This window comes from Atractosteus spatula, chromosome 5, assembly GCF_055471065.1.
Source record: "Atractosteus spatula isolate fAtrSpa1 chromosome 5, fAtrSpa1.hap1, whole genome shotgun sequence".
NCBI classification, from domain to species: domain Eukaryota; kingdom Metazoa; phylum Chordata; class Actinopteri; order Semionotiformes; family Lepisosteidae; genus Atractosteus; species Atractosteus spatula.
The window spans coordinates 63532599-63559116 of record NC_142710.1 but is presented as its reverse complement, the minus strand read 5'-3'; the positions used below and the strand labels follow the sequence as shown (position 1 = coordinate 63559116).

At 37.0% G+C, this 26518-nt stretch overlaps 1 protein-coding gene across 1 annotated transcript in view; it reads right to left on the bottom strand.

Moving 5' to 3' along the window:
- The window catches only part of LOC148835448 (voltage-dependent L-type calcium channel subunit alpha-1D-like), a 115897-nt gene that overhangs the window by 9875 nt on the left and 79504 nt on the right, over positions 1–26518 (bottom strand). The window contains exons 26-38 of the mRNA XM_088915807.1: positions 25237–25395; positions 24575–24685; positions 23327–23356; positions 22167–22283; positions 15820–15948; positions 15044–15109; positions 14823–14914; positions 14180–14339; positions 13649–13776; positions 12961–13057; positions 11876–11978; positions 9633–9734; positions 6476–6606 (exon numbers count right to left, since the gene is read on the bottom strand). Of these exons, the coding sequence (XP_088771933.1) occupies positions 6476–6606; positions 9633–9734; positions 11876–11978; positions 12961–13057; positions 13649–13776; positions 14180–14339; positions 14823–14914; positions 15044–15109; positions 15820–15948; positions 22167–22283; positions 23327–23356; positions 24575–24685; positions 25237–25395 (1425 nt within the window). The remainder of the gene's footprint in view (positions 1–6475; positions 6607–9632; positions 9735–11875; positions 11979–12960; positions 13058–13648; positions 13777–14179; positions 14340–14822; positions 14915–15043; positions 15110–15819; positions 15949–22166; positions 22284–23326; positions 23357–24574; positions 24686–25236; positions 25396–26518) is intronic.

The window sequence follows — 26518 nt, the reverse complement described above, 5'->3', positions numbered from 1 at the left end:
ATTAAAGTTGAGAGTCCATTTTGCATGACACATCTCATGATTAGTCACTTCTTTCAGAGCTGAAGGATGGGCTGCTTAGTCCTCAGTTTGGCTGTGTGTGTTTGATTCAGGGATTCAGTGATGATGGGTAGACGGGGCACAGACTTCAACAACCATATATAACTAACCCTGACACACATCCGTTAAAACTACAGCACAACATCTTCCGATATGAAATACGAGTGAATTTCTGAATGTAAGAACTTCTAATCTTAAATTTAAACTTAAATTAGGTTCCCAAGTGGTGCAGTTTGAGAGCTAAAACTCCTTTTCTAGTTTGACCTGAAGTATTGCTTAAACACTATCAATATCATTCAAAGACATTTTGGAACAGTGCAATCATGATATTATTTCTAACAGCTGCTGATTTAACCCACTGCAGCACTTGAATCCAAGTTTCTAGTCTGCCATCCTGCTGAAATTAGGGGCCTCTGAATCCAGGATATATGGGAACTAAAACGGTTTTCTGTGTTTTGATGGCTTGCAAGGTAGTGGATCCAATAATAAAAAATGACCCAACATAATTCAATTAGATAAGTCTAGCCAATGACAGTGAATGTACAAAGGAATCTTCTGCGAATCAATATTCAACTGAAAAAGACGTCCATTTAGGTTTTTTATTCATGCCTTTTCTATTGACACCCACTTGGTCTGACTGAGATTTTATTGAATGAAGTGCTTTAACTCTTATTCTGAACTAACCCTGGGTGTACTTCCACTGAAACACAGATACGGTATGTGGATGGTACCCTCTATCATCAAAGATAACGGTCAGCAAAAACAATCGAGCTTTTCATGGTTGCTTCAAAGATTACAGGAAAGGCCGATACTTGAAATGCAATGTAATTTTTGCAGCTGTTATTAAGAAAAGCTGGGAGGCTTACTTGTTTTGAAATACTGTATTGAACTTTCAAAGGAACACAATTGGGATTTGCTAAGATCTTGGCAATGCATAATAAAGATGTAAAATGTAAACAGTATGATGAATTTATGGGCATTGCAATCACCATGACTCAGAAGTTTCTTCCCTTCCATTTGCAATGCTTAGACAATATGCATGGCTTGTCATTCATTAATGTTAAAATAAAAAATAGAAAAGTAATTTTAAGAACATATGGGCATTGCAAAAATCATGTTAAAGGACTATAAACATAAATCTGTTTATAAGTTTCAGCAAATGATGTTAGCTGAAGGATTTTTAAACATGTCAAATCATTAATATGAGCTAAATTCAAAATACAAGGTTATTTAATGTAAACATGTTAAACAATGCAATTGAAAAATCCCCAGTGAGGACAGATTCATATGTTCTTCAGAGAATTAAAGAAATCTGCCTGTTCTTTACAGAGTGAATTGCTTATAGCCTAACAAGGAATAACAGATTTAATTACCAGCAGTTCTTTCTAGAACTCCTGCTGGTATAATTAAGACATCACACTTTAAAGTGCAAATTATTCCTCTATTCATCCAAGTCCTAGTTGCACATACTTTAGGTTGTCAACAACATATTTTTTGCAGTAAGATTGAGAGGGCTGTTGTTAGATACAATTTAAATTGGATTATTCTCATGTTAAAAAACATAGGTACAGGGGGACTTTGTATCTTATTCTAATAAGAAACCCAGGGTCACAAGAGGAAAGAATTTTGTATCATAAATTACTGGAATGTATAAATGAAATTGCACACATTTAAAGTGCATTTACTTTATTCTGAAAGCATGTTTTTCCATGTATTGCAATCCACTGTGTGTTTTGTGAAAATGTACTGTAGTTATCTCATTAACGCAGTGGAAATGTAAATAGTTGTGTGTTTCGCACATAAAATACACCACAATTAACCAGAGAGTCACCTAAAACCTACTGTACATAGGTTGAGTAACAAAAAAGAGAGGGACTTTCTATTTAATAATAATAGTAATAATAGAAAATATTCTGTAAATAGAATCACATAACATGTTATCCACATAAACATTCTTACATTTTAAATAAACAATATATTGCATTGATTGGTACCACTGACGAGTATAAATATCAAGGCTTCTCCCAGGCATGAATGTATTCTGAATCAGTGTCAAGGATCCTCCCCCAGTAAACTGGACAGTCACAATTTCTACAGGTTCCTCCTGTTTTTTTTCTCTCTACTTTTCATACCGCAAACGTTACCTTGCAAAATTAAGACTTTGATAAATACAAATCCTATAAAAAAAAAACCCCTGCACTTTCAGTACATACTGTACTTTACAAATCTATTCTTTTTAAGGCTAAAGGTCAAGAATATCATTCTTAGCATTCATATCGGTCATACCACAAAGCAAGTATATTCTTTTCATAAAGGTAAGCCTTCAAACATTTGCATTTGGATTTCACAATTTTCTGTCTTTTCACTGTAGGTTTCATCTACGAGTACAGTTTCCTTTAAGAACAAACCACACAGGCCAATTACCAGCACACAAACAAGACAACGCAACATGAGACCTACACTGTAGCAGTGAATGTAAGAGATGTAGCACTCCAAGGGCAGTCCAATGGACCTGTTCTTCTGGGTCGACTTGTTGCTAGTCAGAGGTGGAAACATTGATCTCGAATGCATTGTGCTGTAGACATCCAAAGAGCTGCTCTTCGTCAAATTCGCATTTTCAGCTAACTGAATGCCAGTGTGCGCACTGCTCAGGCGTCTCCAGCCCAATTACAGTGTGTCGAGTGACACATTAACCCCTGAGAGCTTTTCTCAACTGCACTCAAGGAATTTAAAAACTCCTTTAAATGTAATAGCCCTATCTTTTTAAGATTTTTTACTAAGGGTAAGAGACTTCCAATCTATTTTTCATCTTTAAAATACCTTTTGGCAAAGAAATAATATGGTTACTATTATGTGCTTTTTCAGTTTGAACACTTGCTTGCTGCTGAGTTGTTTCTGAATAGAATTAATAATGCTTATACATCTGTCAGTTATCATTAGAGCTTTTCCAGTGAGCTATTCATAAAATAGACAGAGGGAATGTAGCTTCAGAATCCTGCTATTTAAACAATTGCATGTAAGTTAATCAAGCTAGAATGCAATAATTAAAGCTTATGTCACACAGAATGGCATCCCACTCTTAATCTATTAATTAAATAAAATTTTACCACATGAAATTGACTCAACATTGTCAATAATAGTTCAGGTGGGGAGCTGCGTCAGCATGCGTAGGCTGCAAAGGAACAAGTAATAGGTTCATTCCATGCTGAAAAGAGAAGAAAGAAAACACAACGTTTCAGCCGTGGAGCCTTCTTCTTGAGGAAGAAGGCTTCACACCTGAAGAAGGCTCCACGGCCGAAATGTTGTGTTTTCTTTCTTCTCTTTTCAAAATGGAATAAACCTATTAATTGTCAATAATATTTTAATGTGCAATTTCGAACTACATTCTCATCTAATCAATCCTTTGAATTTCCTCACTAAAATGCGCTTAATGTTACAGTTCTGCTCTTCCAATTGGCTAAATTTAAATCCTGTCTACTTGTATAAGGTTTTCACTGGCAATAACAGTAAGACAATGAGCCTGGAAGCATGCTCCTCAAACAGTGACCTGCCTTTATTCTGTATAAGAACATAAGAATGAATGCTTAAAAACCAGCAGAGGTTATCAAGCCCATTAGCTTGTGTGGCTGCTAGTAGCTAATTTATCTGGGGAAAAAAAATTGACATAGCTGGGCAGCTGGTGCCAGACCCACAATCCTTTGCATAAAAGCACTTCCTGTTCTCAGCTCTGAATGCACTATTTCTAATTTTTGCATAAGTCCTCTGGTTCGTGTTTCGATATTGGTTCTGAAGAAGTCCAGAGGACAGACTTAGCCAATGCCCATGAGGATTGTAAATACCTGAATCACATCTCCTCATACTCTCTGTTCAAGACTGAAAAGATTCCATTATTTCAGCCCGTAACATTCCTCTAAACTTGAGGAACTCTTCATGTGTTTCTTCATAGAGATCACCACAATATTTCTTACTCTGGAGGTGATTTTGCTCTGATTTTAAAACCGGTGAGGCCTTTGGCCCTTTGGTCATTCAAAAACAATCTTGAAGATTTGTAATAATTTCATTATAAAATTCAGGAGAAAAAACAAAGTTAAGCAAGTGACTTAACATACAGTACATTTGCTTCTTAATTATATATTTGAAGTCCACAAAGGCATTGCCAGGCAACGGCCAAACAGAATTAAAACTTCTACAAAAAGGGAGCATTTTTGGCAAAGGTTATTATTCAAATCTATTATGCAGAAGTCAACACCTAATTAGAATTTGTAAAGGGCTAATTTGTTCATTGCTTTAAAAACTACAAGCTGCATGTCCATGATAATTAATGTATAAGGAATTAAACCCTCTATCATTTATTCAGAGGATATGAGCTTCTTTTATTTCATTCTCAAAACTTCAAGGAGATGTAAAATGAAGAAGGTAAAAACTGGCTTTATATTCATGTCATTCCATTTGTCATTATAGACTATACAGTATTTTCTTAAGCTTCTTTGCTTTTTTTCAGATTAGCATTTGTGTGAAACCATGATATTTACTCTTCCTAATATAAAATACTAAAACTCCTACATATAGTATCTCACAATCACAAGACATCCTTTAAATTTTCCACCATTGTGGAAATTATGGACAAGAGAGGACTATCATAAAACATGTATATGATTAAAAAGGTTAAGAATATTTCCATTGGAGTAAAAATTTGTCCAGTTGGTAAAGAGAAAAGTGTTGAATGAATAAGGAAATCACACTGAATTTAGGATCCAGAGCAGAAGGAGCACAGTAAAGGAATGACATATTCGAAGCAACACGTATCCCCTACAAATTGTAAGCAAATTTATTGCTTTCATTTTCTAATTTAAAATTCAAATAGAGAAATTACTGTAGGCTGCAGGCAGAGAGAGAGAAAAAAGGTATCAAATATATTGCATCTGCCCCCTTTGTAAAATGACATTAAAAAGCAAAGTTTATTTTAAATGCAAGTATACGGGACGTCTGTTGAAACAGGCAAACATTACAGGAGACTGCCTGGTGATTGAAAATTGATTTATGAAAAATATACTTGAACTTCAAGCATATATTTTTAAAACATATATATATATACTGTGTAAATGACAGTATATCAAGGGAAACACATGGAAGGTACAAGATGTCTGAGTGATCCGGAATTGTCCTGAGGGGCCTTGAATGAGTGTGGTGTTAGATATGTACTTGCAGGTGATGCAGGGAGATCTGTTGCAGGGGAAAGTGCCTGCTGTGGATGGTTGCTGATGGCAGTCAAGGGAGCTGTGAACAAGAATACCCAGCCATCTACATTGGGGAAACAGGAAGGAGACTCGGAAACCGCTTCAGAGAACACGTCAGGGCTGTGAAGATGAAAGATTTCACCAAGCCCATAGTTTCTCATTTCATCTCTGACGGCCGTCATCAAACTGATCTCTCTTATCTCTGTTCTCAAAGTAGGGTTTCTTAACTCCATTAACAGAAAGACATCAGAAACAAAAATTATCCTGAAACAATTCACACCTTCACCTTCTCTCAACGACAGACTTGTTTTCTTCCAATTCTCTCTCTTCATTTGTAGGTTTCATTTCACACCTCTCCTCACCTCTCTCCACTTCGCACCACCTGAGTGGCCTCTCTGCCTCTCCCCTGCTCCCACCTCCTCCTCTCTCCTGGCTTTTGTTTTCCCATGCAATATTATATTTGGTTTCTGCCAAATACCCGAAGAAGGCTCCACAGCCGAAAAGTTGTGTTTTCTTTCTTCTCTTTTCAGCATGGAATAAACCTATTGCTTGTTCCTTATCTGAGTGTTGTTTTCTTTGAAAGGAAACTTTCTCCTGACATACTGAACTCCAAAAAATAACTAAAGAAATTTGTTTTCATTTGTCCATTTGTTAAAATCATTTGTTATTTTTACAGTAGAGAAAGAGATCAAAGGCACCAACAGACAATTTATTGTGATTCATGTGTTCAAATATTTTTGGTCAGGTTGTACTTTCTAGTAAAGTGCAGGCATTGGTAAGTTTTGTTAGTGTCACACAGATTAAATTAAAATTATTCTCCAGTACTAGAACCTACAGACCACAGATCACAGTGTTAGCCCAGCTGGAAAGAATCTTTAACACTCCCTGTCTTATCAGCTAGCCCTTTACAAAGTTTATTTTTCATAAAAGCAACAGATTGTGACATATCCTGCCTAATCTATCTCAAGTCTATCTGGCTTCTACAGTCATCTAACTTATTTTCAGGGAAAAAGGAGCAGCATCCGTTTTAACCAGTTTCTCACATCTTCTGAGAACCCATGAGCCAAAACCACAAGAATTAAATTAATCAAGTGAATAATTAACTTGGAATTCAAGTCAGCTTTCAACCTTTAAAACATAGCGAAACATGCCAAAAAAAATCCCAGCTGAAGCAAACTTACCTGCAAAGCGATGGTGGTGTTCTTCGAAGGATGTTTTCCCACTAGGCCTTGTTCTTTGCGTTTCTTGAATTTCCTAAAGTAGTCCTGTATCAGGAAGGTGGCATAGAACTTCCCCACGGTTACCTCATCATCTAAATGAACAGACCACACAAATCCCTCCTCTGTCAGCAAAGTGCACTCACAGGGCTAATACGCTAACTTTCTATGTTGGTACATTGGAGATGCCCGCAGTGAAGACCTTCAGTCTGCGGGTCATCGGCAAGGTAGCAACTTTATGATCTGGTGTAAGAGATACAGTGTTCCAGCCATCCTCTTCCTATGACACACTAGTGCTCACTATGGTGTGTGACCTGGGTACTAAAGGCTCAGAAAACCGTTAAAAGAATGATGTTTCCCTTGTGTGAACTTTTGAACTCGTTTAGCAATTATCATAGAAAAAGTCTATTTTCGGTACCTTAAAAGCATACACAATTCATTATGTTCCATAGATTTATAATTCTAATTGTAACTCAGTAACGGCATACTAAATAATTAAATCAGGAATACATCAAAGAACAGCAGACAGAATTTTGGAGCAAGACACAATCAAATTGGAAAAGAGGCAGGTAAATCTACATACAAGACAATGGGATTTAAAATGATAGAATGTTTTGAATAGAATATCAAAGAGGTAATACATGGTCTGGTTCACTTCCAAAGGAAAATGTGAGGTGTAACAAACACACTCAAGTTGACAGAACTATGCATTGTAAAGTGGAGTCGACTCCAGACTTCTAATTATATATATTTACATATAACACACATTTGGTACCGACATCATTTATCTAAATCTTAGGATTTCATTTATTTATATTGCTGGGCTATTTGATTATTTATCTCTATCACAAAAGATTCACATTCACTAAAGCCCATTACTTTAACCCACAAACAAAAAAAAAACCCCGACATATTTGTCTACCATATTAAAATTAAGCAACAAAGTAAATTGGAATTTCACACTGAAATTTATATATTGCACCTAATAAACCTAATAAAAGTGCAAAAAAGTAAATGTGCCTTCCATATCACTGGTCTGCTATTGGACTGCCTACTCGATCTTCTAAAAAAACACCTATACAGACATTTTGCCTTTGCCAAATGTAGTTGCCAAATGTAGTAGTTTAAGGTACTGTTTCTGCTATTAGTAAAAAATATAAGTGTAAACATTTCTACAGTTAATTTCATTTGTAATTAAAGGTTTTCCATCAAATGAACTGATGTTGACAAGTTTGTCTTCAGGAATAAATTTGCTTATGGCACAAAAAAAAAGTAATATGAGTTCCCAGATTTCAATTAGTGAATCTTATGGTCAACACAGTAATAGCAAGGCTAGTACTATATTTAAGTATTCATATATGCTATGGTTTATGTGAGGCCAATATATAGACTGATGCTGAAATAATTAATATCTTCTGGTACCTCTGGTTCCTCCAAAACTAAGGGATGTCATGATATGTGTCTTAACTTTAAACTTCACAAAATAAATTGAATGATTTGTTTTCATACAAGAAAGAAGTTGTAGATAGTACACATCTGCGTGTCTAAGTAGCTAGTATAACCCTATATACGATGGTTGTGCTGTGACAGTCAAGGGACACACGCTACCCCACCACTGAAATGTACAGTAAATGGCAATATTAAGGAGAACACAGAAGGGAGGTGTGGGAAGAGCAGGGAACAAAAATATCGAAAAAATCCCACAATATAACACACAAGCAAAAAAAGTCAACACTTAAAACAAAAACCAAGCAGCACAGTAATAAGTGTGTGGAGAATAACACCCGCCTAAACTATTAACACCTTGGACACACTTTGAGGCGTAGTTTACTTAGAAAGACTGCACCCCCTGATTTAACCCTACAAAATTAAAATAGCATCTAAGTAGATGCCCTGTGTGCAAGTTAATAAAAGTTCAACAAAAACTTAACACTTAACACTTTACACTTAATATGTATTCATACCACGACATCCCTATGATACAAGGAAAAAGAAAAAAAGAAGTATGCGACAATCATATAATAATAATAGTAATCTACTTGCTTCTTTGTCTACAATCTAAATCCAGTAACTAAAGCACTATGTAAACATGTACATAAAGTATGTGCAACCTCTCATATGTGGTACTCTAAGGAGAAACGCCCTAGATTCTAATCAGCACATGCAAGCAAGCACAGCTAGCTGTGTGGAATAATTCTGAAGCAGGAGTCTGTAACTTTAAAAACAACGCAGGGGACAAAGATTGGTAAGAGGCAACACTAGTTCCATGCCACCACCCTAAAACAGAATTGCTTCAGAATATTCTGAAGGACTGAGAGTGTAAAAGGAACAGAAGCTGTGGAAAAGCTCAAGCGAGAAAGACAAGATTTAGTACGAACAAAACATGCAGTGCTGGTGTTGTCTACGCCATGCAAGCTGTCCATGAAGAAGCACACAACGGAGAGATTCTAAAACAAACCACTGTACAGAGAGAAGTCTTTAAAGCAGCAATACTTCCGTCATTTATTTTGTACTGAGAAGGTGTTAACTAAGCAGAAAGAGGGACTTATTTTGTGTCTGATGAAATGTCAGAGTCCTTTCATACATTTATGACATTTTTTTCTAATGAGTTCCCAAATGGAAATGTTCAGGTCACCAAACAAAATACTGCTGCTTTAAATATTTTAAAAGAGGCCAAAACTCTGTAATGGGAAAATAGTTAAGAATATCAAATCTAAAGTATTATTTTATATTTATAACAGTAGATAGTCATGCTGATAGTCATTCTGTTAATTCAACAAAGGCAGTTCAGCTAATTTATGAGTTTATGAAAACCATTGCTCAAAAAAATTATATAACAGTTCACTTTGATTAACATGTTTCTTGTCTTTCCTGCAACAGGAAATGTTAAGATACTATCAGCAAGGGAAACAGCAGAATTTCAAGATAAAAATAAAAACCACTGTCACATAAGTCCTTTGTGCAGCTAGACAGCTATTGGACAGTTATTTCAAACATAGCTCAGCATGGGAACAGATTCTGCACTTCTAGGCAGATGTGTGGTATGATAAGGTATACAGGAATCATTGAGCAGGGAAGCCACTATGCTTCGGGCTGTAGTTTCAGAACAGATGTGACTAACCCCCAGCCGGAGGAACAACTTGATCCAGCAGCTTCATACTGGTTCTTTTCCAGATCTTCTTGATAACAGCTCTCAGCTCCTCATTGGCTTGCTCCAGGTTACCTAGCAAAGAAGCAGACTTTTTAGTTACGTACAGTAGATGAAACGATTGGTTGAATCAACAGGATGGCATAGTCGTGTGCAGCCTTGCAGACCGTCACACGGTCGACGCACGACAAACCACAGAAAATGACTACTGGAATTAAACAGCCGTGCACAAAGGTTGCAGTAGTGTGCATAAAAATACATGCTCACTACAGGAATGTGAATTTCCTTGTCCATCAAAAGTAAATTACAGGATATTTTTCTTTAAAAAACATCTCTTTTCTTAAGTCTATTAAGAGCTAAGCAGTTTTTGTACAGGACCTTGGTAATTTAATGTGATAAAGGAAAGTGCAACCTCAAAACCACAAGCCTGAATGTGAAGAGAAATGATTCATCAGAGACTAAGGCCAACAAATCCTCTATATTCCTGAAAAAGAACAAGGTATGCAATAATTCTTTTACCCTGTAATTACTGGACTTCCATAGGCTGTCACAGATAATAGTATTGGACAGTCTTAAAGGGGAACTGCAACATTAGTTTTACATTTCGGTGTTATAAAGAATCAGCTGTGATGAGATCATTTTAAACCACAATGAAAGATCAAAGTACACAGCAACGTGTAAATTCTCCAATTTACATCACAAAATAGATACAATTTCCAGTTAAGCACAGCATTAAATTGTCGTCATTGTCTGTGATTCATAATGAGGCAAACAATACTCCCTGTGATGTGAACCAACAATATTTGTAAACAAGCATGCTCGTGAACACATCTTTTAATCTATTAGAAATATTACTGTAAGTTATAAGACCAGGAATGGCAGCTGGTTTGAGCACAAGTTTTGTTTCAGTTTCTGAAATTAAAATATATTTTATAATACAAACTGTCAGGCTTCATAATCAAGTAAACTCCAAAGCAGAGAAAATTTCAATACATGTCCTATCCCAAATTAACAATTAAAAAAAAAAATCTATTTCTGTTGCAATAAAGAACATGCTTTAGATCAAACACATTTGCTACAGATCACGCTGGAAAATTTCTGTAGTGAAATGTCTGCTGCACTAAACTACTTATTCGCTGTACATCGCATTACATTAGTCATTACAGTGACTAGTGAGGAGAAAGGGCCACTTCACATCACAATTCTCACAAACTGTGAAAAGGAGGGGTTTGTGACAACATGGCGATAATACAGTACTTTCACAAAGTTCGGACTTATTTTATATACCGTCAATTAATTTATTTTGTTACCAAGATTAATAACCAGTCTGAGAACTGGTTTCCCTTCAGTATCTTTATGATCATGACCAACTGTCACAAATTATTTCAGAACGTCTTATGGATAAATGATTATTTGAACTGTAATGTGCACAGCAACACAGACCTATAGTGCTTGGTGAAGTACAAATGAAAAATGGATTCTCAACTTACTCTAAACACCTGTTTTATCCCATCAATGTTCATCAAACATGCAGCTGGGAGAAATCATGTGCACGAGTGAGCAGGCTCTTCTGTTAGGTCTGTATTAGAATTTCTAATTTTACACACTGCAATTTCAGGAACTGGAATCACAACCTCACGCAATGCTCACAAAGGTCTGTTAACTGCAAGAAATGCTTTGGTTCATCACTTCATGTGGAAAGAACACCAACCTTTTATGTGGGAAAAAAATCACTTCCTTGTATTCGCTTCATTTTTAGGTTTGATTTTTTTACCATGATGCAGTACCAAGAGGTGCATCGAAAAAAACAATAATTGTATGCAGAAGAAAAAAAAGGCGCGATGTCTTTGTCCCCAACAAAACAATTTTTTAGATTCATTTTAAGTATTGTTTAAATTTTCTATCATGCAATAACATTGTGTAATAATATTATCTAATATATCACAACACTAGTTTAAAAGGAGAGAATGTAGCTCCTGAGTGCATAATTAGTCCATATTAAGATTGTTTCTAGAGGCCTTGAGGTCTGTCTTGGGTTGAGATATCCAGAAGCACCCAAATAGGTATTATGGTTGCTGCTCAAATGAAAAAGGTATGAAGGCAGATCACAGAGACAGCGGGAGAACAAAAGTGACAGGAGAGATCAACAAGTTATCTGCTCCACTGTGAAAGTACACAGTGTTGGTATAGATGAATAACAGGCTAGGCTCACTCACCTTCAGTTTTGATCTTCAGTGCCGTTCGGACCAAGGCAAATAACGTGGCATTGAACATGACTGTACCATCACTGTTTAATGGCATGTTCATGGCAACTAACCTCTGAAATAAGAAGTAGGAGCTGTAGCATTGAGTTTACCCCTCTACTGAGAAGCAAAGCACCATGAGCAGAATAACATTGTCTTTCCTAAAAGATGCACATCTCACTCACTCTGTTATGTCTTAACAGAAAGAGGTGGCTAGCTAGATTAACAAGAAAAAAAGTGCAACAATCAAGTGAACCCTTTTTTATATCACCAACAAATCTTCAAACTAAATTCTCTTGTGGGAACAATGGATTCTCTAAACCACACTGAAGCAAAAGTAGCACAATTAGCACTTGTGTCTAAACCGAAGGGTACTTGTTTATTGTCACTTAGACAGCTGTCAAAAAATCAATACAATGTTGATGACAGTAGCTCTGCCAAAGTCCCTGGAACACTAGAGGCTGTCAGAATGGATTTGTTGGGAATTGCTGGAGATTGTGATTGCGCTGCCGGAGTGATTCCACTTCTCAGCGTCTCCCGGAAAACAACTCTGCTCTGTCTCACTCCCCTTAGTGGTTTTCCTATACTTGATATAACTGCCCCCATGTGATAATTCTCTCTGAGCGTTTCTGTCAGATTCAATCAATGTGCCCTGTACAAATCTGGTGCCTTTATTTTTATTATCTCTTCTATAACCATACAACAGATCATCTATATATATTGAGTACGCCCAATTTATACTGAGAAACAATAAAACCACGAAAAATGCTGTATTGGAACCAATAGCACCAGTTGCTTAGAGAGTATATACATACACTATATATAGACAATAAATAAAACTTTATTTTACCAGACAAGGCAGCTAACAGGGAATTTTAATTTACTATTACCACCTGGACAATACCATATTAAAGAGCATGGCTTTCTACTGGAGCACTCAAAAGGCAGTACTTTGCTCTAGGGTGGACAGCGGTAAGGTGATCAAAACACGTAATTAGGTGTAACATCCAGGGCCTAAAGAAATCAGCTAACCAAAATACAGGTGTTGATGCTGTTACCTTGCAAGCCACTCTATGTGGACACAGTTTGCCAAAGCCCAGCGGAGGCTGAATGCGACGCAGAAGAGTGACTACATCCAGATGTTTTATTCTGCCCCTGTAAAAAAAAAAGAGCATCATGTTTAAAAAGCTAGCCAGAAGGAGGCAGGAGCACAGCAGTGAAGCAATTCGCAAAACAGCTATCAATCTGAACGGAGAATATAGAGGGGCCTGTAAGAGCCCAATTCCTTCAGAACACATACAGAAACACAATGCTTTCAATATCTCCCGTGAACACTACTTTGATGCTGTGAACACAAATAGCCCCTTCTTTTTTGATAGTTTTTCTGATGTTGCTCAGGTTGATTTTCACTTCTGGTCAATTTTTGCTTCAAATGTATTTATGTGGATTCCAAGCTTACCTTTACAACTAAAATTTACTATGGAATAGAATAATACTATTATAGTTTAAATTCTCCTTATGACACGCAGTTAACTACACAACAATGATTCCAAAGCATTATGTAAGAATGTTATGTTTTTTATTTCAGTCTTATTTTTATATGATTTATATTAGTATAAATAATTAATATTAATATAATATTATTTATATTATATTTAATATTTATAGTTTCCCTCCAAATGTTTTCCACAAATTCCAGTCAGTGTTTTTCCATTCTTTACTGGTTCAGTCCACTGTCTTACTCACTTTGCTTCAGGATCATATTCTGACCATATCCTCTTAAACTCGTCCAGGTGGTGGGGCCCAAGTATGGACCAGTCACGTGTCAAATAGTCAAAGTTGTCCATGATGACAGCAACAAACAAGTTAATGATCTAAAATAAAGTTATTACTCATTAGGTTAGATCAGATTTAAATTTGATGCAAACATAAACCCAGCTTTTCTGAGAATAACAAAATTAAGTTAATTCTACTGCTTTTAAGAAATGGAAAAGGTCTAGTTTTTAAAAGTATTTTACAACAGTATATCTTCTGCTTTCTACTTTGAGCAAATTGTTTTTCAGTCATTTCATTCAGCAAACCCAACCATCCTTGGCAGCTGTGAAAAAGCTTGACGTATTTTAGACCTCAACCAAAACTATTCAACGCAAAGCACTTCCAGGCAAAACATAAGCTTGGCGAGCAGTTTCGCCAAAAGTAAAGACAGAAATAAAAGAGACAGTTAAAAGCTACTGTATATCAAGCACGTACATTTTTCACACACGGCGCCATGCTTACCAAAAAGGCGCACAGCATGTAAAAACTAATAAAATAAATAAAAGCAAAGTTGCTCCCGCACGTAAATTCCTCTCCGGGGTTATAGTCAGATTCGGGGTCACAGCGTTTGCCTGGCAGACATGCCTGCATGATTTCTTGCCAAGCTTCGCCCGTTGCACACCTGAAAGATACAAGCAGCCCGTCTTCAGTCAGCTGCGCCAATGGACAGGGGCAGCGCAGTGCAGGCGAGACCTGTCCCCATGTCTGTGAAAGCAAATGCGTCATGGGAATCTGTCTAACTGCATTCAGTCAGTGCAAAATGTGACTGTGATGGAATAAATGATAACCACAGATTAACTCTTACCTGTATGCCTGGACCTGTCCATCTCATTTGTACAATCTCCAGAAGATTTGAACACCATTCATTAGTAAAGGGCTGGTTTTCATTACATTTTTAGTGTTCCCTCAATTTTAAATTCAGCTGTCACAACTTATCACAGTGCACAGTGCAAATTATATACAGTATTTATGAATTTATTATATAAAATTTCATAATATTATATATATATTTACAATGTAAAATATATTAATTAATTATATAAATTATATAAAGTATTCATGAATACATTCGTAGTGTTTTTTTATACCTGCTAAGACTACTAACCTGAAGAGTAAAAGTACTGCTTGTGGAAATGTCTGGAAGTTGTTATTTCTGTTGATCTGAGTGTTGTCTACCATGGCGATTTTCCCAAAAATCTGTAAAATAAACACTCCATTTATTATTTTTCCGTCAGTAATTTCCATCCTGAGTGCTAGACGTAAGGTACGCAGCTAACTACAAAACTCTCTCAATTAAGTATTGACGTATTTTCGTTTTGCAAATACCTGCATCCCGATTACAGCATAGATGAAAAACAACATGGCAATCAGAAGAGCGACATATGGCAAAGCCTAGGGGAAAAATGAAAAACGAAAATCATCAATCATCAGGAAAGCAAAAGAGAATAACATCTTTTCAGTACTGCACTGCAACATACACATACAGTATACATGTTGGCATTAGAGGGTCATATTGGATAGACAGATCTGCACCAACAATGCTCAGTTATGTATACTGGCACTCACGGATTAAAAACAAACAACAAGCAGCACTTTTGAATGAAGATGTTGAAGTATGTACAGCTAGAGATTATTTTTACTCTAGTGAATACTTTAAACCAGAAGCTGATTGCTTAAGATAAAGTCATTTCAGGGACCTCTCTTAAAGAAGCTTTTGCGACACCCCAAAATATCTACAGATTATTTTAAATGCCAATACAGCACAGCATATAAAATCACTCATTTTAAATCGGTAATCCATTAAAACAATTGTACTTGTTTTCGAATAATAGGCTGTCCATCGACCACTGGAAATAATGGACAGCCAATTTGAGATATAGACATAACTATTGGAGACAATCCGTATTAATTAATTTTGGCTTGCAGCAATCAGAATACATACACAAGAACATTCTCCTCCCAGAATACAGCACTGCACACGAGCAAAAGAGACACCAACCTCAGCCGAACAGACATCTTTCGTTGTGGGGGGGGGGGGGGGCGGCGGGATCAAAGGTGACCCACTCTGTGATGTCAAACCTCACAGCAGAAGAGCCACTCACCTGAAAAGACTTTATAAACGTCCACAAGAGCGTCCGGATGCCCTCCCCCCGGCTCAGCAGCTTGACCAGCCGCATCACCCGGAACAGGCGGAAGAAGGTGATGGAGATCCGCGAGCTGTCCTCGGTGTTCTGGGGGAGAGCGAGCCGCCGTCAGTTCCAAACAGAGGGGAGGCATGCACAGCTTCCCCGGGGGCCAGGGACAGAGCTTGGTAATGCTTTACAAGTGAGCTAGAAAACCTGCGACATGCTGCACGTGCCCCGACAGTATGGCCTCTGCATGCCTTAGCATGGACTGTGTGTGCCTTTGGAGTTACAGTGCTGTCACTGCCTGCTGGTCTTGTAAGGACCACACCTGACACAAGCCACACTTCAGGCTCCACACAGAAACCTGTGTGCTTTGCTTTTCGTCCTGTAAAAGGAGGTACAATTCTGGTCTGTTACTAGACCAAATAAAACAGCCCCCTTTCAAGGACATTGCATCCTAATGAATAAAGTAATGTAATTAGGTACATATGAACTAATATGCATGAAGTACTGTTGTGGTGTCACTTTACGCATAAGACCAAAGAATGACCTTTGACCAAAACTTCCTAGGCAAACTTTAAAATGACCTGCGTGAGACCTGAAACATGAGCAAGTTTTAGAAAATAGAGAAACGTTTCCTCTGATTACCTGTATAAGCAGGTTATTGGTAATAATGTCATGAACAGGTAAAAATAATTTTAACATATATAACAAAGGATTGCTGCGATTGAACTGCAGGACAAATAAGATCAGTACTTAATCCAATTCACAGGAGAAAAGATTTGTGTCACTTTAAACTTTTGACCTTCATGCAGTACATGCCATTAGTTGATATGTAACTAAAGAGTATATTTTTAAGCATTACCAAGTGCTAGCGCTTTTTAAAGCTAGGAGAGAGACAAAAGAGGGAAATTAAGGTGCATGCTGTATACCTCTCCATACTTAGTTGCATTAATCTGCACAAGCATGGCTCCCTTTCCATAGGTAAAACATGCTGAGATAAGCTCAGACACTGCCCCTATCTATGAACCATTGGAAGCTCCAGGATCATGCATTTCTGAGGGTTAAAAAAGGTCCTGGAAGGGAAGATTTCTGTTCACACTCCCAGCCCACTGGAAAAACCAACTACTTTTTTTTCTGCATTCGTCTTGAAATTCAACTACTTGGAAAAAAAAAGAAAAAAGGAAAATTTCAAAAGGAAAAAAAAACTTAAAATTTAAAAAGGTCAGAGCAGGTGAAGAAACATAAAAAAAAATCTTAAGCTGACAGAAAACAAAACTGACGCAGGGGAACAGGTGGACAGCCTTACCCCAGACTCTCCAACTGGGGGACTTTCTGTTGGCTTTAAAATTAAAGAGCTGCATTAATGGCGAAAGGTGAAATGAGCTGGAGAAGTAATTGATTAAACAAATTCTCTTTAATTTCATGGAATGCAATTGTCTTAATTACTGACTGACAATGTATCAGAAGCATCTGTAGTATACTGGAATAATGTAGATAGCCTGATGTGTACAAATCATGCCACCCTGCAGCTGTTTGGAGAAAATAAATTCCCATTCCCATCTTCCATTTTACACAAAGTTAAAAACTAAAAGCTTAAAACGGTATTTTAAAAAAGCATTTTAAATATGCATCAGGCCATATTCTGTATTGCCAGTCGCACTAGTTAATGCTGTCTGCACAGCAAATAACTACACATAAGCATATTTACTCCTTCAATTTAAATGTGAACATGGCAGAACAATTGGTTTGGTGTGGGCAAGTGATGAGGACGTCAAATAAATAAATTGTTATAATTATATCCTTCAAATCCTCCTTTTTCTGATGTCTAACGCCCTTGCATTCTTTGGGAGTGTTTCGATTACTGTAACCCTATTAACTGTTTTAAAAAACATAGTTCAGCTTCATGACTGATTTTCAAATCCTGGTACTTTGTTCTGAGTGAATCAATATTTAAATAAAGTGAAACACTTTTTGCATACACACTGCTCATAAAGGACACGACATCCATGAGAAACGCAGACCATGAACATGACTGACCTGCAAAAGTGAATCAAATTTTTGAAATGGGAAAAAACAAATTTACTCATAAAAATACCAGGTTTCGAAAACACAGAGGACTTTTTTGATAGAATATTATGCTTAAATTTTGTATTCATTTTTAAAATATCAGATTTTTTATATTTCAGTGAGAATTACATTATGTACTGTCTAAATTTCAAAATCTATTATTTGCTACATACAGTACTGTACCTTTTCAGAGTGAGATGTAAATGATAATGAGTATAAATCATAAGATGTATACTAGAATCAAGGTCTGTTCTACAAGAAAACCAGGTCAAACACTTACAGTATGAAACATGCTTAGGCACAGACACATTGCAGACAAGCACTCCACGCAAGACACTTGAGTGATGAAGATGTTCTCTTTTGCATTGCAGCAATCCATGCAATTCTGATATGTCAATTAAGCACCGCCAAAGTGCCAGACTCGGGTTGTTTATGCAGATCAGTGCAGGTAAAGAGTTAGCAATTTGCTTGAAGGCTTAACATATGCTAGCACTCCTGTGTCCCATGCATCTGACTGAATGCTACACACCTGATCCCTATACTTGATCTTCTTAAGCTAAAAGAGCTGACTACAGAAAAACAAAAGCAAAAGAAGCCAAATACATCAGAGTTGAAAAACGTTTTAAAAACTTGGTATTTTATGTCCTTATCAAGAATCATCATCAATAACACAACTGAGACTGAGAGAGTTAAAATGACAACTAGCCAACTAGCAAAACCTATTGCTGGCCAAAACTATATTGTTCCAGAGAGAGATGTTAGAGCAGCACAGATTAAAATTGGCTTCTTTTTAAAGTATGTGCATCAGTTTCATGAGTGTACAATGTTTCATGTAACAGAAAAAAAACTTAAGTTGTTTTGCCTTGTCTGGCAGTCAAGGCAATCTCTAAATTGCCTCAAATTATACCTGTCACCAAGTAAATGTTCTGAACACATGATCAGAGGACAGAAGAACACCAAACTTTCATCTTGCGATACGCTGTTAATTTGTCTAAACCACATTGTCACAAACAAGAATAGACATAAATGTACAACTCATAACACAATTTCCTTTCTCACAACTCATAACGCAAGCTGGTTTCTCACAAGATATGCTGCCACAGAAGACACCAATTACGATGCAGTCTTAGTAGCAGGGCTTGTGCGGAACCACATCAAAGGAACACAAAGACATGCAAGGGAAGAGGTCCGAGTTTCTTTTTGGCTGAAAAGGAAGAGGTTGAAAGAAGGGAAGAAACTGCACGCTCTCCAATTCCACTCACACAACTGACCGGAGGAGAATGAAGTGGATGACCCAAAGCCATCTACGGTGAGTTCAGGTAACACAAAAAAAGAATGTTACAAATATACATGGTGGAATGGTTCAAAACAAAACAAAACAAAACAACAACACAAAAACAACACAACAACAAAAACTCAAAACACCCAACACTTTGACACAGCAAGGATGTGCATCATGCAGACTTCACCAAAAGGGAGAAAGGACGGATGAATTAAAGATTAGAGGCAGAGGTCTGATGTGATCACAGATGGGACGCATGTGGCAACAAGGGAGAGGTCCTATCCATGATGGGGAGGACCAGATGAGTCACAAAGCCTTTCACTAAAATTCACTCAAGAAAGTACAAACACCTAGAATAAAGATATATATAATGAGCCTGCTTCAAAACGCTGAACTGTAATTCACTGTTTTGCATTCCTATGCTACTCTGCCATGCAGTTCAGAGTAAATGAGTATTTCTGCTTTGTGCACAAGGGCTCAACAGCAGTATGCAGTGAAAGACCCTGTGAGAACGGTTCTGTGATAACGCCTGCACACAAACACGTACTGTACACCAACCCAGGGACAGAAAAACCACAAGCACACAAGCACTGCCCTGACATGCCATTTCAGTTAGAACACAGAACACCTCAAAAATAGAGTCTCAAGAAGTCATAAAAGGCTAAAAAAGTGTAATGTACATTAGCGTTGTGAATATGTTCGTACACTTCTTCGTGTATCTACAAAAATGTGGTGGGCAGGAAAAAAATGAACATTTTAAAGTCTGCCCCTCACTGTTGTTATTGTCGGTGGCTTCTTCATGCACTTCACATGTCTCCTTGATATACCCGTTCAGTTGTAGCACTGTTCTTTTGATTCAAAATGTGCTGTGGTAAAAAAATAATGACACTATCGAATGAACTGAGTGAATGGAATTACAGTATAATTATAATTGTAAGTGTTGGTAAAGATGTGCTAAATGAATGAGAACATCAGGCTGTGAGAACTTTAATTAAATCGAAGACAAATTGTCTGAAGCTAAAAAGAATTGTTAAGTTCAATCTGTGATGTTAAATGACCATGCAGAAAACCAGTTCATTTACTGTCATAGCAGTCATCCAAAATTTTCTCCAGTCTTGGAAAAAAAGTGAGCTGTTACTGCACAAAATATGTAATATTTTTACTGAGAAAGTAAATATACTTGTACATAATCACTATCATCATTATATCATGACCTTTCCTCTACACTTGCAAGAGCTGCAGCTATCTGCTTTTTTACTTCTATATTTTCATTGTGAGCACCATTTCAATGTGTTTTAAAATGTCTGTTTGCAAATACAACATCTTAATTCTTATCACTGCCTTTGCTCAAGACCAGAAAACATTAGATGACCAACAATACATTAAAGTGTGTGTAGTGTAAAATTCCACTAAGATAATTGTTAAAAAGCAGATTACAAGCACATCAAAAATGTCAATTTTCCTTTATACTTGCCTCTACAAGTTTCTAGAAGATAGAATGGATATGATCAAATATTAGACAAATATCTTTGGAACTCCATAAATCAACATTCAGAAAAGAGACAAGTATGAATGCTTTGACAGACAATTTTCTGTAATGAAGAATGCTCTTGCACAATTGCACAATTAAATACACAGACCTTACAAATAGAGCAGAAATATGCAACACCAATACATATACATGACGTTACAAACAGTGACGTTAAACATTCAGCATGGTTTTCTTTCTCAGTATTTCAAATAAATAAATTTCACTAAACCAATACTGATGCAAGTATGATGCTATCTTCCCTGCAAACAGGCATCAGCACTATATAATTGTGGGTTACAGTGCACGGTGACAGTGATAGTACTAAAGTGATAGAAGAAACAAACATCTTCAAGTTTCACAGTCAAAATCAACAGAAGCTATGAAAGATTAAAACATTCAACATTTTGGAACCTTGTATTATGAAAAGTACTGATAACTGAAAAAAATATTGAGATTAAAAAATGATATTTTTCTTGCTTTTACTGTACATTAATATTTCAGTATGTATCCATCCTGCATGGAGAATATAATCAAACCTTTATGTCGCTGTAAAAATGCTGGAATCTATACAGTGTAGTGAGGGACATAACAAGGCATTATTTGGGGATATTTGTTTTTAAAAAGCTGCAAAAATATTACTAAAATATACTTACGTTTACTTCTGTGATAGCAATATCAACGACGCTACCAACAACAATTAAGGCATCGAAAGTGTTCCATGCATCAGTAAAATAGTGCTGTTAGTTCACACAACCAAGGAAAGCAGAAAGAGAGGAAAGAGAGGGCAGAGAAAAAGAGAAAAAAAGTTAAGAAGCTGACAATTAAAAGATGAGAGCAACTAGAAAAAGTGCCTTGGTGACATCCTTTTGCCCAGTAGTACTGTATCTGTGAAAACCCCTGCAGACCAACAGTTCCAGTGTAAAAAAGGCCCCCCTTAGAACACATTAAAGCCTGGTCTTTCAAACCCCTGAGCAATGTAATGACTACACTAATTGGTCTATCTATAGGAGATGCTTTTATGACCAGAATTCTGAACCATAAGTTCAAGTCTGTACTGGTAAACTCTAATGTGATTAGCAGGTTTGTACTGAACCACATCCATACAAAATACATGTGCACAATTTTTATGGGGCACTACAGCGCAATGGCCAGTTGTTTCAACCCCTATATGAAGCTTCAGTATGTGCTTTAAAACACATAAATGTTTTGATGATAAGGCCCGTTGCTTTTAATAAGTTGTGTATGAATCCATTAAGCTAGAAGAGGTGTTAAAGGGCATTAGGATTCACAGATACAGTAGTACGGTGGGTCTGTCTTTGGTCTAGCCGGACTGCCCTCTCCAAATGCCTGTAAGGTTAGCTCAAAAAAAAGAAGGAAGGGAAGTTGTGAGATGAGAAAATTGTAGCCCAGTGACTTGTCCAGGACAGCGTGAGTACATTAAAGGAAGAACGGGGCAGGGTGAGGGATACTCACATCTATTTCACTGAGAACGATGTCTACTATGCTGCCAATAACGACGAGGGCATCAAACACGTTCCAGGCATCTCCAAAATAACCCTACACAAAGCAGCCAGATGTAGATGGGGGGTTGTGGGATAAGGGAGGGTGGACAGAAATTCAAACAAAAACGTAGGGAGAGTGCACACTGGAAAAGGACACAGACCCCTTCTAATTAAATCAGAAGCATGCTTCAATGAAACAAATATCTGCCCCCATCTTAAAAAGAAATCCATATATATACACATACCGTATATATATATGCAAACATATACAAACTCAAACACATGCATCCACCTGTTTGACTTCTTATGTGAGAGATCCACAGATGTATTTTTAAATATTTCTTAGGTGACTTTTTCTGCACTGTTGGTCACCAAAGTGCAGTTTTTAATGGCTTTATCAAAACGGAAACCAAATCACAATGCCTGTATGCATTAAACCGAAATCTTACGATAGGGCATCTTATGGGCTACGCACATAGAAAACCAGAAAAAATCAGTCCGGCTTTGAAATTCTGTATAAAAGTTTCATTTCTTTTCAGGATGTAAGCAAACGCAAACCACTGTGGTGTTAATAAAGTGGCAACACTAAAGCAGGATGATGACAAAATGCAAACATCTGACATGCAAATTTTGGAGCCAAGGAATGGAGTGGAACTGTCATCTTGTACAGTATGCGTAATGTTACTACATTCAGGACAGCTCCGTTTTTATGCAAGCGTGATAATTGTATGCATCTGATCTCATTAACAGTGCAGTTACAGTAGGAAGTGCATCTAACTTCCACTGGCAGAGAATTTTTCTTTTTCCCTTGTGTTTTATTATAGAACTTGTTGGAACAAGAAAATTTTACTCATATTTTTAGGGTAACATTAATTTGTATGCGACTGCATTTTAAAAATTGGTAACCTGTAAAAGTACAACCATAGAAATCCAAGGAAAAAAACAGTCTATATATAATTGCTTATTTACCGTATATGATCATAAACAGACCTCTTAAGGGAAACTTGAGGAATTGTCTAATGGACAAGTCACTTTATCCTACACATCTCATGCAGAATAAAAATTTCCACCCACTCCAAGCAGTCCAGGTTAACTTACTGGCCATCTGTCCTTTTTCTCCACAAAAATCTGTTGTAAAATGTTGAAATTATTGTCATTATCTCTTCTGCAGTTAAGAAACTTAAGAGTTTGGATCATAAGGGTTTAAAATTGACAATACTACAGAAGTGTAATCTGAAAAATAACTAAAATTGACCTTTTAAAGGAGTATCCAGATACAAATAAAGCAATAAAAAATGTAATTATACTAAATAAGAAAAACTCCCGAGTGTCTCACACTGTAAAGCCAGTTACCCAGCACGCTGAGTGGGTTTTGTAATCCAGACACCCCTGGTTTAAATCTGAATTATATCATTAGCTGACTGCAACAAGGATTCTCTATTGGTGGTGCATAAAAGAACAAGTGGCATCATGAAGGAGTTTTGAGTCAGTCCAGGGCCCCTTGAACTGTTGCACGAGAATGTGACTGCATCAGTATTCCACTGGATGCCACCGTAGATTCAATAATAAAGCTTGCAATAATAAAATAATAAAACTGGCGTATGGTTCAACTGTGTACATTTCAGAAGACACTTCAGTCAACTTCAGCTCCCCAGTACTCGGACAAGGACTTGAGCTACGCTGACTAATACAAGCCATTTCACATCGCTGAATATAAGCAGATGAGAAATGATCATTCCAAATGGCAAATAAATAAGGCCAAAACTGGACTGTGACATTTTATTCACATTTTGTTTACTTTTAAGGGGGAATGTAAACCTTTATGGCGGTTCCAGTACTTCAAACTCTGCTGTAGCCCGATACTTTTTAATTATATGCCTGCCCTTTATGGAATCACCACTTGTTTAAGATTTGACTTTCTGGATAACAGATCCTGTCATTTGCTTTATGTACCACCAATTCACCCAGGGAGCCAATCATCTTCTGACTCGCTACAAGCTTTACAGAGCATCTCTTTGTCAGTAGCAACGTCAGTAAGAGGCTTCAGGAATCACTGTTTTTCAGAGATGAAGACTCAACACTGCCTGTTAGTTGTTTGGCGCCACTGGGGGAATCCCAGTCAAAGCTGGCTGTTGAAAACGTTTTAGCCATTTAACTTGTCTTCAAACTATGTAAAAATCAATGGATATTAGTTCAGAGTGTTAGATGCTGTTAGAGTACAAAAAGTACAAAATGCATATTACATCTCCGAGTCCATCAGGTTTTGTTTAAGTTCAAAAAGTTAGCAACTTGTGGTATGTGAGCATCTATAACGTGCCACTAGGCAGTAATAAAGAAATCACTTACCCTTGGTTTAAAGGCTATTAGTTTTAAAACCATTTCCACAGTGAAGACTCCTGTGAAGACCATATTGAGGATATCCATGGCGTAATTAAAAAGAGGCGACTGCCCATAGTGCTAAAAGGGAAAAGAAAACAGCTCACTTGATAATTATTTTCTGGTAATTGATTGCTTTAGAAAACTCAATTTAGCAGGAATGAAGCTGCATTTTTCGAAATGACATTCCGTTTAGACAATGAAGCACTGCAGAGTTACAGAGGTGCTGCCATAATTATGTCTCCAACATCAAAATCTGAACTGTGGGCTCCCAGTTCCTACATGTGGGTTATATTTTTTCTTACAAAACGAATCTTAAACATGTTTGTTTAAAGCGTGATTACTGCCCAAATTAAACATCCAATTGGCAGCGGTGGTAGGTATACGATTGTTTGCACACGTTCTGAACTGAAGAAGACATTTTCTTAAAGCCTATTAATATATAAAATATAAAAAAAATATTAATACATATAACATAACATGAAATGATGAGCTGGGCATTCCATGAGCTCCTAGGTGTCTGTGATCCACTACAGATACACAGGCGCTGCCTAACCCAAAGACTGCTTGACTTAAAAACTAAGTAATGAAGGTAGAGGTAAGCACAGCCCCCTGCGCAGAACAGCTCTTACCTGCATGGCCAAGCACAGTGTGTTGAGCATGATGAGGACAAACATGATGTACTCAAATCCAGTAGAGTTCACCACATACCAGAACTTATACTGGTAAGGGTTTTTAGGGATGTATCTGCGAAGCGGACGAGCCTTCAAAGCATATTCCACACACTGGCGCTGTCAGGGATTGGAAGAGCAACGCGTTACACGCCTCCGTGCCACAGATCACCCCACACATGGTCGCTTAGGGCAGGCGGCCATCATAATCAAAAACCAGCACTGCCTTGAGTCAAGAGGAAGCCGGAATAAAGAAAAGTAAAGTTTTAAGATGCTGCTTTCAGCAAGAGGGAGACTCCTACTGTAGCCTCTTTTAAATGTAGTAAATCCAGTAATCTTGGAATGTAACTAAAGCTACTAACCCCAAAATGTGACATTTTAGCCAGAACATGCTAACACCTGTTTTTTTTAAATAATGCATTTGAGATGAAGAGTTACATTCCTAGAACTTTTTGTGTGCTACTTCACCTAATGAGTATGTGGTTGGAAATTTCTATACAAAGCGTTCAGAATTTCAGTTACTAAATATTGCTTAACTTTGTGTTTTTGTGAATTTAAGAAACTTTTTAAACATTTTATATATATAAACTGGTGCTGCTTAATATTGCATTTCCTTGTCATTGCGGATTACATGACCATAGGGTTTAAAAACACCCTTACTTCAAAAGATAGACCAGCAATAATTACCCTGCAACGATCAATTGCAGTTTAAACAAATGTACATCTGTTGCAAAAGGTATAAACAAGATTTCTGGCAGAACAGGATGTTGTCTAACACAAAAACCAGACGGAAATATGTATACTTCTGCAATATAAAAAAGTAAAAAGTAGTGCTTAAAAAGCAGTCTAGTATTGCCTCACCCTTACTAGACATTTTGAAATAAAATTCAGAAAAAATCCTGACCCCTGATTTATCAGAACACAGCTGATGCACATTTCGTAGTATCCAGGAAATGATGGATATTTTGATAGTGCAGACAGTTTATCAAACTAATCTCACCTAGCAACTTTAGAACAAACAGGTCAAGAACATTAGGCTTAATTATACACTAATATTGAGTGATTCACTGAGATACTAACTGAAATACTGGTTTGTTTTTATTCCACTTGGCAGAAAGAATAAAAGTCATAAGGCCAAGGTCACCAAAATATCAAACTGCCGGCGCAAACTTTGAACCACTATACAGATACTACTTTCATGAACAAAGAAAAGGCAACAAATTTGCCAATTCAAAAATTTAAA